A 13861-nucleotide genomic window follows, 5' to 3' on the forward strand; every position below is an offset into this window, starting at 1 on the left:
GAGGGGTGGGAAAACAAAAACCGCCGCCACATTCTTAGCTTCCGTGGCTCTTAGTCTTGTATCCACAGCCTGTTTGCTCGCACCATTACGAGATCTGCGCATGCGTAGTTTTTTGGGTTTTCATCCTCGATACGGGTCACACGCGCGCTCCCGTTGCACTGTAGAGAAGATTGGGGTGGAGCCATTAAACACAGGCGCGGCGTGGTGAAAGTGTATCTTTCTACAAGAGAGGGGGAGCGTTGCGAAGTGACTGAGGGCACACGAAGGACGCGTTTTGGGATCGTCTCTGTCGCCGACTTCCCATGCTGCCACATACCGTTCCATGTATACTGACGTCACTGATGCGGCTTTGGCAACGCGCTTCTCGAAACGGGATACCACTGGAATGCGCAGGGCTTGTACTAAAGAGACTGCTTTTGTTCTTGCTGATGAACATCCGTCGCATCGGAGTGTTTGTCTAGCCTTGATTCCCTGCATATATATATTTTTTTATCTGGATGGCGTTTACAATTCGAAGCGTCCTGGTGACGCCTGTGGAATGTTCGGCTAGAGCTTCTCAAACTCTTGCCGCCAGTTGGCTCTTTCCGGCCGGTCTGATGTCCCCTTCAGCTCGTTCCCCCTTGTCACCGTGGTCCAGTTAAATTCTGCTGCCGACCTGTTCACAGGCGACAACGCTAGGTCACAGCATCGCTATTGTAGAGCAACGGGAGATCGTATTGCCCAGATAGATCGATTGTAGGGTTTGACGCGCCGACGCAACGCAGGCGACGAGGCGCGCCGTAGTGGAGGACACCGGATTAATTTTGGCCACCTGGGGATCTTTAACGTGCGCCGAAATCTCGTGCACACACAGGCGTTTTTGCTTTTCGCCTCCATCAGAAAAGCGGCCGCCGCGGCCGCGAATCGAACCCGCGACCTCGTGCTATTGCTCGGATCCGACCCAGCGGATCAAGTTTGGGCCATTCAGCTACACGAAGACGTTGCTAGAGCCCAAGGGCTCTTGGTTGACGTCTAGGATTACTGGCTGTTATGCAGTAAAGTACTCTCTCTCTCTCTCTCTCTCTCTCTCTCTCTCTCTCTCTCTCTCTCTCTCTCTCTCTCTCTCTCTCTCTCTCTCTCTCTCTCTCTCTCTCTCTCTCTCTCCCGGTTGTATACATTATCTGTAGCTGTATGAAATGCTGTGTACCTTGTTTCACACTTTGGAGTTTTTGGACCCCAACCACCGCTCTGCAGTCAATATCTATTTGTACTTTTTTTTTCTGAATAAAGTTAATGATTATGATAGTTTCCTGCCCGTATGGCTACGTTCGGTCATAGCAAGTTGCATATCTTGGATTATTGGTATGTCGGTGCTGCATCAAAGTGCTTTCGGTTGATTTTACATGTGCACACTCCAGAATTTCTGCTCCCACAAAAGTCTCACGTTTAATCCATGTGTGCACATTTAGAGAATATATTAAGAGGTATTTGGTGAAGAACTCACTACGTTGGTTATTCGCGTCGAGGCCTCTGTATCGCAGGAAATCGGCAGTACCGCTAGAGCGCGACGGCCTGCGCCTCCAAATTTGGAGATCGCCATCGGCACAGCCGTTCCGTCCCGATCCACGTGCGTTTGTCGATGGAGATTTCAGAGTGGTCAAAGCGAAAGAAGCGGGGGACGCTGTAAACCACCATGGAGACTGTTTAACGCTGCTTAGTTTCGGTTTCGTTAGGACGGTTCATAAATCTCTACCGGCGAGATGCGAAGGCCGCACACGGTATGGCACCGCGGCTCTGAATACCCCCGCCCCCACCACAAATGCACCCGCTTCGTCTGCCTCGGATAACAGGTGCGCCGGCGCTCGCGAGCGGAAATCTCGTTCCCCGATCACGATCTCGCGTCGGCCGGCGATGGCGCGTGCCTGATTGCCCTCTAAATGCGAGGATGCTGACCCCGAGCAGAGGGGCGCAGCAGCTGACCGTTGCCGCCACGAGTGGCGTTTAAGTGTCTCGCCGAGCGCTGCCCACACAAAAGCGTTGCGAAAGGCCCGGCCCCTCCCTCGGCGCGCGGCCCAATGCAAATCGCGCCGTCAAGAGCGTCCGCAGACGAGCGAGCACCGCCGTATCAAGCCCGCAGACGAACCGCGCGCAAAAGCAAAAGACGCGGGCCGACCGCTCGCTGGGCAGGACGAGCGACGCGCAAGACGCGTGTGCAGACGCAAAAGGCCGCCCAGCGCTGCGCAGACAACGCGGCGGCGCGTGCGCGTGCTCGCGTCCTTCCCAGCGTTGCTAGGCTGCAAACCGGTTCGGAGCCAGATTAGGCCTAAGTGCAAGCATGCAAGAGGAGATTGGGACGGCGCCGACCAGCCAAGCTGGCGTCGGCTCGTTGCGGTGGGGGTTGCGGGTTGAGGCCGTGGAGGCGGGGAGGGAGAGGTCATGTGGCCGCCGCCGCGGGGTCAGGGGTCAGCTGCACGCGACTTTCGAAACGTCACGAGCGCGCTGCAGGTGTTCGGACGCGGCGGTGGCCGCGGCGTGGTCGAAAAGAGGATGCATATATATCCTGCGCGCGCGCCTCTCTCTCGGATGCGAAGCGGCGGCGCGGAAACGGAGAGAACCGCTTAGGGATGTGCGAGCCTGGGCTGGTGGGAGTCTTGGAACAACTCGGCGATTATAGGCGTAGGCACGGATCTCTTGTCCAGATGGTAAACACGTAAGGAACCCGCCCGGGCGGAAGGGGATCGGTGCCGTGCTCAAGCCATCCTTCTGCGGCTTTGCTCACTCGGGAGAACAAACACGAGTCACGACGGCTGCCGCGGATTGGGTGTCGTGTCGCGGATCCTGGTCCTTCTAAGGTCCTTGCCGAACTTGAATTGTCTCGGAGAGGCTTAGCTCGGGGAAAGCGTGACGCCTGCACGGGGAAGTTGTTAGGTAACGGCTTCTTATGCCAGAAGGCTGCGCTGAAAGACATTGGAGATCTCCAGCAGCTTAGTAGGAGCACGCCTGGTAACGATTGTGTGAAAGCGTAAAGAAATATATAAATTTCAAGGCAATTGATAGTATATTGTTTATACTGATGGTATAACCAAGCCAACTGATAGCCACCGATGCTTGTGGTTTCAAGTCGCAGCTTACTTAGCAGAGAATTCGATGTGAATCCTTAGCCCAGGACCCCAAGTAACGACTTGGTGGTATCTGCCTTGGAGAATGGCATATACATATATTCAGCGGTTAAAATGGAGTGTCTGTCCGACGTGTTGCTTACTATCTATTTTACCTTCCCACGCAAGCACTTGACAATAATTTACGATAACGTCGAGCCGTACACCAATTTTGTTGTCTTTGAAATCGTAGTGTCCCTGCACTTTCTGCATTTAAAGCTTGTGCGGCCGTGAGGTTACCAAAGTTTTATTCGTTTCTGTAACACGTGTGAGGCTAATCACATAGCCACACTAACACGACTTAGCCATTTGGTCAAGGGTGTAACGTCGCCATCTACAGCCTGTTGTGCACTGTAGGTGGACGCTAGAACAGTCGTACATATGGTTGTATCTCCGGTTCCTCTAAAGCGATATCTGCTGCTTACAAAGTTGGAACTTGTATTCGATAAACCAGGTGGTTAGTAAATGTAGTGGATGTACTGGAGGTATCCCTCGGCAGGCGCTGAGAAGAACACTTGTATGACCAGGTAGACAGACGCCAAGAAAGACGCAGCTGGTTGAGAAGGCGAATGACGAGGCAAAGCCCAGTGTACAGTGAATTAATTTATGAAAACTGCTATTGCACATTTCAGCTGTGTGATCTGCGAGGGTTTTGTGTTTATTTTGAAGCACGTGTTGGTAAAATGTGGAAAGAATCCAAGCTTCCGTTTAAGGCTAGTTGAGAGGCCGACAGACAGGCAGGCGCAGACAGACAGACAGATGGCCCAACGGACGGACGGACGTACAAACGAACTTTATTTGACCACAGCCGGGGCGATTGGGCCGTTAAACATTTTGTTCTGTTACTTAGAACAAGTGTAACATAATATTTAAGCAAAACGAAAGGTAAAAACGGGCCGTTTAAATTTGTATATCACGTGTCCTGGGTAGACATGTGGAACACCCAGTGACAGCAGCTGTTCAATAAGCCACAGAATCTGGAAGATTGAAAAATTGGCATGTCCGCCCTCGAACATTTCACCGCATACGATTTGTGACGACCGAAATTGTGGATGAGAACAAAGAGAGAAGATTCGCAGAGCACTGTAGTTCTTTCAAACGTGCAAATAATGAATCTGGCTGGCAATTGTTGGCAGGTGGCTCTTTTACGGTTACCGCAAGAGTGCTACCAGTGAGGCCTTGGATGTAGACTTAAAGAAAATCATTTAACTTAGGCACATGTGGCCGCGCCTTGTATTAAGCAATGTGTGTGCGCCACAACGCACTGGAGGGAAGTTCAAGTCCCTACTTCTTATCAAGTTTTCAAGCAAACAATAAACTTGCAGTCACCGAAAACGTGCTGGAGAAGTTTTAGTAATGCAAGGTCCTGATATGAAACCGTCGGCCGGGAGCACCAACGCACTCTTCGCTGCCGTATGAACACTAAATGCATTTTGTGTGAACTATATTGGCGTATTCCATCTGTGAATTGAACATCACCCGCGCGTCCCACCTGAACGTGACAGTAATTTTCCCGCAGTGATGCCCTGAAGACTATGCTATCCGCAGAAAGTTGAACCACCTTTCAGCAGTGCAAGTCATGAGCTGTACACGTGAAACAAAGCATCACAGTCCAATGCGTTGGCTCTCCTGGAAAGAAGGTGGTTGGCGCGTGTCCAGCACATGTGCGGAGAATGGCGCCAGCCAAGAGCGGAAGTCTTGCCTTCTGCGCACCCGACACACGCGGCAACCACCCATCGTCGTCGCTTGGAAGTGACTAATCCGAGATTCCAGGAGCACCGCGCGCTCATCCAAGCGAGCCCACGGCAGTCTCCAGGGCACCCGCACATACTCCCTGCACAACGCTTGCATGGCGTTTATGCAAGAGCGCCAAAAACGACTGAAAAAGTGGAAAGAGGTTGCAACCGATTTGCTGTCGTTAGATCTGTAGCTTAGATGGGTATTCGCCGCCGAGTCCCAACTACTAGACATGGTCTCCACTACCGCAGAATGTAAAGCCGTGTCCATCTGGTATTCAGCCTGGATATTTATTTGTTACAGCTTTTGTGAACATGTACAGAACTTGAGACGCATAAGGGGCTCGTGGTTTGGCTGTCTCTGTACTTTCCACCAAGAGGTCATTTCTCTAGGAGACCATTGTAATCTCCATGCTCCATTTTTCTCATTCATCATTGTTTAATTTTTGTTCAGGAAAGTATGCGCATTGTCCTAAGTGGCAAAGCTTACACGTGTAGTGTGGCAATTACCAGGCCATGCGACCCTTACATCAGCGGCAATACAGCACTTTTTTCAACGGGGTAGCTTGTAATAGGTCAACTAAATCTCGTATTAAGAAGACGTGTATTTGCAAACTGAACGCCTGGCAGCTATAGTTTGTCCTTGAGCATGTTAATTAAGAGCAGTGCATATATTCAAGCTGTTGCAATATGTGATATTTGGAACACAGTCCTATTTACGTTAACAAGTGATCTAAGGTTCGCTAGTTGGTGCATGATATGACTTAGGGAAATCCCGCGCTAAAAACAAGACAGAGGAAGGAAACAGACCTGCACTTAGGGGTGCATGCTTGTATGTATTTGCGTCTAACCTGACTGGGGGGGGGGGGGGGGGGGGGAGTACAAATAGAATTCCATAATCGAATATAAGCACGAGCCACCACTGTCTTTCTGTGCCGTCCTCACAGTCACTCTCTTTATGGAGATCGTGAAACCGTCGTAAGTAAAAAAAAAAAAACGCAACCGTGAGCTCTTGATTCGCCCGTGCGTTATTTAGTACACTGTCCCCTCTCCACCCCACATGCCGCACCGCCCTCACATCCTGAGGCGTGTCCCGTGAAAACGGACTCTCGACATTCCCCGAAGTGCACTTTCTAGACGCCCGAGTGCAAACGGGCGTCGGCAAATCGCACACGCGGGAGGCGCTCAAAGGGAAAACTCGTAAAGAACCGCGCGGCGAAAATCTGCGCCCCCGCCCAAAATCCCCGTCGCCATCGCCAACAGCAAATGGCAGCGGCGCGCGCCATCTTCCGCTTTCTCGGAGGAACAGGCGACGCAGAAAACGAACAAGAGCAGACGATCCACTTCGCGCGAATTCCCCCCATCAACCCTCCTCTCGCTTGCTTGACGCCCCCTGCGTGCGCCTGCGCTTTTCTTTACAAAGGACGAAAAACGATGGCACACAGAGCGGGTGAGCGCCGTTGGAGACAGATTCGAACGCTTCGGACTGCAAATAAAGCGGCGTGCGGCAAAGAAGTTTGTTCAAAGGGCGACGCCTAGCGGTGAACCGCCCGCAGACGGGCTCAGGCGGCGGCGTCGTCTGCTGCGGCGGTTGTGTTTGTTATCGTCTGCTCCAACGAGTCGTCTGCTCAGATGGACGGGCGAGCGGCTCGCACAATGACCGAGACCTGTTGAGCGCACCGTGCTCGCAGAAAAAGGGCGTTGTATTTTTTTAGAGCGCGGCAGCTTCTTCAAACCTGTGCCATCATTATGGTTCCACTACGAACCCTCCCGCCCCGTCCACCTTTCATTTTTTTTTTTTTTCTTACGACTGCAAGAGAAAGAACGGTGCGCATTCATGGCGCCGTTTTTTTTTTAGTAAAAGAATGTATGATAATGATCGAATGGAGAAATGGCGTGTCGTTGACTCGAAACTCGTACTTTCGTGCTCGGGTCGAATTATAGGTTACGTCGTTGCAGTCCCTCTGTTGCCATATGCTTTACGCTTGCAGATTGCCCGATTAAATCGTACCAATAGGTTACTCAGTAAGTCACAGTAACGCGTGCATCACGAGTGAAAGTGTCGTCGGGGAAATATATAAGCTTGGAACGGGAACGGGCTATATATTGGAAACTGGATGCTTGGTTGGTTCCTGGCTGTGATCGACACCGTCAAGGCCCAAGGCGCAAGTTACTGATTACACGTTCGCCTCATTCGCCTACCGTCCGCTACAAGCTTTTTTTAGGGGTCCGAAATGTTAGCCACTTTCTCCACACTGAAAACAAAGACAAAGAAAATATGCTGCATAGCATTGGTATGACTCCTTGATCGAATGAAAACAGGGATCTAAAGCAGATGACTGAAATGCGTTTAAAAAGAGTTATCTGCAGGCGACTAAAATGCGTCAAGAGCCAGAGTTCGTCAGTACATGCTCGTTTCGAAAATCCGCTTCCAAATGTAACGTTTGCGTGCTCCTCAAACTGCTCCATCGGGGCTATTACCTGCAGGTGAAAACATCAAGGCGCAAAATGTCGGTAATTCTTCCAGACAATTTTATGCACCGTGAAACTTGCAGTAGGGAAACGTTAGCCATTTAGATTTTTATTAATGATTTATATATCTTATGTGGTAAATATCGCCGTGCATGGTCTGTTCAATTTACTGTCGACAGCCGACAAGCTAATTAGTAATTTGTTATAGCCACCTAGAGGCGGGAGGGAGAGTGCAAATCGGTTGTCATTCTTTGATGCATGGGCCCTGGTGGGGAGCATTGCAACTCTTTATATTAAAGAGCTCTGCTGAAAGCACTGCTGACTATAGATTTGTCCGGAACACGCCCTGCAAGCCCGCACAAGCAGTAGTGGAATGTCTTTCACTTGCTACGAATTCGCCCGAGTCCTTTTCATGATTTAGCGGCCTTTACAACCTCTCACCTGCCTCGTTCCATTATGGGCGAACGTATGGTCCGTGTTCATTGAAAACGGAAACCTTCCCGCCGCCTGCGAGGGTATGGTCGCGGTGTTCACTGACCCGTAGAAACAGATGCATCGATGCACTTTCCCGCGTGCGCTCATATTTCCTTTCAACTGCTCCGCTAATACCCAGTGAGGTTCCAAGCCATAAGAATGTTTTCGTGGCCCCAAATCCCGCCCAAGATCCCCCCGGAACGTGGTGCGCCACAACGGGCCGCAACAGACCGGGGCAACACTTGATAAATTCTCGTCTGCGGGGTCTGCAGATCAGTCGGCGGCTTTGTATACGTCTGGGCGGACACCCTGGACACGGCCCACCGAAGCGCCATTGTGTTCGCGTTAGAAAATGTTCCTGCGAGTAAGAAAGGCCGACCAGGACTAGCCCGTCTGCAATGGCGGGTTCTGGGCGAGTTTTAAGCCTCGAACCATGAAAGAGGCGAATAGGTAGGTTCGAAGACTAACAGCCGAGCTGGGGGTCAGAAAGCGTCTCCGGCCGACGGACGGAACAAGCTCTTTCACGCTGTTACTTTACCCTCCAGCCCGCTGCGCGGCCCAGTGCGCTCACAATGGAGGAAGAGTCCCTCCTTTGGAGAGTATGGCGGGTCGACACACTTGAATCGCAATGCAAACGGCGGGCGAAATGCCTGTTGACGGAATACGGTCAACGGATTAGCCGCCGCGCAGCCAGAGAGGGCAGAAAAGGTCCAGCAGGCGTACTGGTAATAGGGGATAGGCCTTTTTTTTTTTTTCTGTCCTGCCTTGTTCAGCCTGCGCCATGCCTCCTCGGAGTGGATGGGCGCCTTTCACTTTTTAAAGCCGACCAAAGGCCACAGTTCGCGGTTGCTCCGTGGAGCTTCACGTCTTTCCTTTCCCGAGTGCCATGGCGGACAAAGCGTGCTGCAGCCGGATGACATCGAGTGGTGCTGCTTAGCATATCTACAATAGAGATATCCGAAACGCGAGGCCAGCAGCGGTCATCCGCTTGCGAGGTGTGTGACGAAGTGGCCCTCTGTTCTTTGTTGGCGTTCGATGGCACGGTGTCGCGGGGTGGTGACGAGGTATCTAAAGAGAGGCGTCGTCTCTCGTTGTGTGGAGGAGCTCTTTGTTGGTGCTTAGGTGTTGTCAATGCTACTGGGAGTGTGTTGAACGCAGGGAGGGAAAAAATAACGTCACGGGTGCAATCTGCACAATCTCGTGCACACGTGTCTGATTGCTTAGGGGGCGAGGATTGGACTTGCGTCGCGTCAAAAGGTGTTTTTCACGGGGCCGGGCGCTTGGCGATTCGCCACCTTGGACAAAAGCTTTATTTCTTTAATCTGCTTTAATGCTGTCATCAGCCAACCAGAGACGGCCTGTTTTAAAGACGCTGGGCGTTTGAACTGCAGCAGTGACGTTGCTGATACGTCCAAAGTACAACGAAAAGGACAAATAAAGCACTTACTGGCGTTTTTTAGTCGCCTCTGCATCCACGAAATACTTGTTTTTACGATTTTTTACCTATTTGACTCATAAAATTGTTGTAGGTGACGCCTTTTGATCGGCGCTGTTTTTTTTCCTGCCTCACTACCATGCAGGACATCGACTTTTAGCTGTTTTTGTGCCACACAGAATTGTGCGTGAGGCCGATGTTCACTTTTACTTTCGCAAAAACCGAAAAGTAATATAGCGTAGTTATGTCGCGAATCCTGTCGGGCAGTTCCTGCCATTTTGTATGTGTCAGTATCAATGTATCATAAATTTTTTTTCCGCACGCAAGGTTTTGAAAGACTTGTAGTGTGGTTGAATTTCTCTGTGTTCGCCACATTCTTCTGCGTTTGACAAATGGCGTCCGTTTCTTCTCTCCCGTGCAGTTGCCGAGGGTATGGTGACGTCCCTGAGACACGTGCACCGCCGCGATGTCACCGAGATCACGGTGTCCTCAGCGCGCGTGCACAGAGACTCCAGCGAGGAGCCCGCCTTCTTGCCCAGTGACAACAAAATGGCGGCCGTGCTGCAGCGCCCTCTCAAGTGTGGGACTCGTGCTGGACGGGGCCATTTTATGTTTATCGGTGCGCGCGTGTTGGGCAAGCCCACTCTTCGGTGCGCGCCCAGACTGCAGTACTGGAGGAAACTGAGAGATCGCGCACTGAAGGACGGTACCAGCATGTGCACCCTACTCTGATTGAAGGCTGGGACTCTGCGGCGTCGTCCGCTCAACGCCGCCTGCTTTGCAAGTCGTCACTTGCTGAGTGTGCGTTGGTTTTATCCTGAGACCTGCGTTTTCCTACGAAGAGAGTGAACGTGAAGAACTGTACGCCGGTGCCAGGGATGCTGGCGTGATTGTTATGTTGATTTGAAGTCTATGTGCATGTAGCGTCCGTGCTAGAGAAATGACCTTTACACAGCACTGAAGAAATGTAAAATGGAAACTAAGAAATCCGCATTAACACACGTGAAACACTCAAATTTAAGTGATGCATCTTTTTTCCTACAGATTGGAAAGCCAGCATTGAATTATGAAATTTAAAATTAGATCAGAAAAACAGAATGATGTAATAGAAATAATAACTGGTATTCGCAATTTTGGTTGTTTTGTTGAAATCGTTCAGTGCCAAAGGTGTTGCTGTCAGTCTTCCGGAGTGCCAGAGATTGTCTGTCTCTTTTGTTACACAAAGCGAAGGGCAGGCAGTTGAAATACTACAAAGTGCAATGTTGTCAGCATGTAAATAGTCAAGAATACATGTTCTCATGTAAATAGTAGTCGCCGGTTTGCTTTCAGAAACTATAGATGAGATTTCAAATGTGGGAAGTGCAAAGGGCGCAAACCTTTTACGCGTGTGTCTTTTTTTTTTTTTTTTTGCTTTACAATAATGCTGGCTTAGCAATATTACTGATCTCTGTAGTTTGTACGTCTCTTTGTGAATTTAGTTGAAAACGATTTCGAAAACTGGCGCTGTCTGCTACGGTTTCGGAGTTTGTGTAGCCATTTGTCTGGATTTTGATGATGGCATTTGGTGGTTTAAAATGAAACCAGCTTTGCTTTACTCGCCCACAAAAAAATACTGTCTTCCTGAAGTTGTTCCAAGATAAATGCAATGCAGTGCGCGTGTGAATAAATAAAAATTTGAAGATATCTAGACGACCGGAAGGAAACAACATAGGAGCAGCTTCATCTTCTGTTAGAAAATTGTACTGTAGTAGCTTTCTTTCAGTGCCTTTTGTTGTGTGTTTTGCTATAATTCTCTATTCCTCAAAAATGTAGCACCAACTGTAGAGATGTTGAATGCTCCTGGCGCAATGCACGCCTGTGTTCACATTATCTATACGACAGTCCTACAAAAGTTGCTGATTGTGTACAGTGCAGTGTAATATAGTGTAAATAGTGCAGAATAAAGTACGCATTGTTGACGAACAACGCTGGTGTTGGTCTCGTCCTGCTGATCCTGTTGATCTAGTCAAAGAGACCTTCGGCCTGGTGGTGGTAGTAGTGTAATTAAATCAGGCACGATGTGGCGGGAATTGCTGTACCCGAGTGGCACCCGATGCGTCGAGTATATGCCTCCACCATGAGTCGGCGAGCTGTGCGTTCCGAACGAAGCTAATAGCAGGCGCGACACCTCTCTAGAAGTGCCCAATGCCCCACAGGGAAGAGGACGTGCCCCGGAGTGGTATGTACGGATGTTAACTTGCGCATCGCTGATAAGAGAGTTGTACGTTCCTCCGCATACTGTGGGCAGCAGGCTACGTAGTGTTCTGCATCTCCTACCACCCCACACGAAGTTCACAGAGGCGATCGCACGAAACGCAGCTCGAAATCACAAGCTGTGGTCCTCGCTCACATTGTCCTGGTGTGGTATAATCGAGTGGCATTGCTCTTGTTAGTCCCTTCGTTACACAAGGTTGACGCTGGCGCGAAGATACTTTAAATGGTCCCTAACTGCCCGTTTTAAGACTGACCGGAAGTCGCGGGAAACTTTCACCGTAGTTGTAAATGACAGAGCATTTCGTGTCATCTGATCAGCGACCTCGATGCCAACATGGAATTGTAGCCAGTGGAATCGCACAGCACAGCCCCTGCTGGTGAGATCCTTCACAGGCAGTAATGAGCGTTGGTAAATCTTTCCAGTAGGATTCCCACGCTGAAAGGGCTGTAATGCTGCTTTGGAATCGGACAACTTGCAGCGGTCTAACTTACTCTTTCACAAAGCAGCAGCGATCGGGACGCACTCGCGCTCAGTGGATGAAACCAGATGTAGTCGAGCCTCCACAACAGCTTTGGAGATGGAATGACGTACGCCGCTGCACTTGCCCTACGGCACTGATCAACCGAGCCATCAGTCGAAATGTGCAAGTGGTTCAGGTAAGTCTTTTTTCAAGGTGAAGAGAAGACTCCGGCGAAGCTGCCGCTTTGGTGGGATTTGCTATGTTGGGGCTCAGCCATATTGGAGATTTGGCTGATATGTTGAATTTTAAGGACAGTGGCGCGATCTTTACGTCACAGACGTGACACACGCCATTGGTGGGTAGAGACAATGACGTTTTGTTAGAGCGCGGCTACGCCAATCACGGCGCCGCACAGGTGGCCGCCGAAGAGCGCGCGGCATCGCGCAATGTCAGGGGGGGGGGGATGCTTCAGGCGGCGGATGTGGAGAGGAGGATAAAGTGGGCTGTAAACATAATTCATTCGTACATGGCTATACGTCACTGTGCGTAACGCAACGGAAAAAGCCAGCTTACAAAGACAGCTTACACCGATACCCTTAATGTCGGCTACACCTTTAAACACGCATGGACTGCTAAAAAGGCGTTTTCCAGGGACAACATAGGCACCCACATTAAAATATTGAGGCGCCAGCAAGGCGTCGGAATGGAACGAAAACCGGAAGCGAAAACCAAAAAAAGAAACGATATTTTAGGGGCGAAGCCCCCCTAGGGGCTGGGGCTGTTGGCGTCTCCTGTCGTCGTCGTCATAATCGTCTTCTCATGTAGTAACGGTACTAAAACACCGGGGAAACTCGCTCACGCCTCGCGCGACAACGTAACGCGTACTACAAAAAAAAAACACCGGGACACTCGTTTGCGCCTCGCGCTGGAGCGCTTGGTAAGAGAGAAAGGAATTTTATTGAAATGAAATAAACACAGAAAGGTCGGCCTGACGGTAGTAAATCTGGCCAGCTATTCTGTGTGTGGGAAGGGAAAGTGGAGGAAAGAGTGTGGATAGAGGACGAGAGAGATGAAGATGGCGGAGAAATAAATAAAGAGCTATGTATAGAGGATGCCTATACCGATACGGTGTATGTGTTAAAGTTAAGCCGGACGGGCCTCAGCTACAATATGTCTGAGAGGCCGCTGCTGCGCAGAAATGTCAGCACAGCTTTAACTGCCTTGTAGGAACGCTTCGCGTCTGGCCAAGGTCCCAGCAGCACTTCCTCCGACACCACACGACAGTCCAAACGGGCCAATGTTCTCACTAATTGTTCTCGAGGTTGCGCATAGCGTGGACAGTGGCAGAGAACATGCGAAATAGTCTCTGGTACATGGCATGTCTCACAGTCGGGGTCACTCGTAAAGCCAATGAGGTGCTTGTAGCGACGGGTAAAGGCTACGCCAAGCCGTAGTTGGTGAAACAGCGTGGCGTAGTTTCGCTGAATACCAGGAGGTAACCGAAACTTGCAGGCGGGGTCCAGGCGGTGTAGTCTCCTATGACGATTGTCAGGGTGAGACCGGTGACTCGCCGAGGCGTGGCGGAGAATGGTAAACAGAAGGGCGGTCGTGTCCGTCCTTGCGAAGGGCAGACGTACAACATCTGCATTTGCAGAAACCTTCTTTGCCTCCTGGTCAGCCCAGTCGTTACCAGCTAGCCCGCAATGGCCTGGTACCCACTGTAACGCGTACTAAAAAAACACGGGACACTCGTTTACGCCTCGCGCTAGAGAGCTTCGTGCTTGAAAGACAAGATACTTTTACAGCAAAGCTGTGTACCTCTACCTCCCAACGGTTTTATCTCCGTTGGCAAAAACGCCAAGGCGACAAGAATACACCTATACATTGCATGCC

General features: G+C 50.6%; 1 protein-coding gene across 1 annotated transcript in view; it reads left to right on the forward strand.

Annotated features, from left to right (window-relative positions):
* LOC144138629 (meteorin-like protein) overlaps positions 1-11219 on the forward strand; it is a 66101-nt gene extending 54882 nt beyond the window's left edge. Inside the window, exon 5 of the mRNA XM_077671017.1 lies at positions 9676-11219. Within this exon, the coding sequence (XP_077527143.1) occupies positions 9676-9986 (311 nt within the window). The 3' untranslated portion in view covers positions 9987-11219. The remainder of the gene's footprint in view (positions 1-9675) is intronic.
* Positions 11220-13861: the final 2642 nt, after the last annotated feature.

The sequence above is a fragment of the Haemaphysalis longicornis genome, unplaced genomic scaffold (assembly GCF_048455015.1).
Source record: "Haemaphysalis longicornis isolate Haplotype H1 unplaced genomic scaffold, Haemaphysalis longicornis Haplotype H1 scaffold_5, whole genome shotgun sequence".
Lineage (NCBI taxonomy): Eukaryota > Metazoa > Arthropoda > Arachnida > Ixodida > Ixodidae > Haemaphysalis > Haemaphysalis longicornis.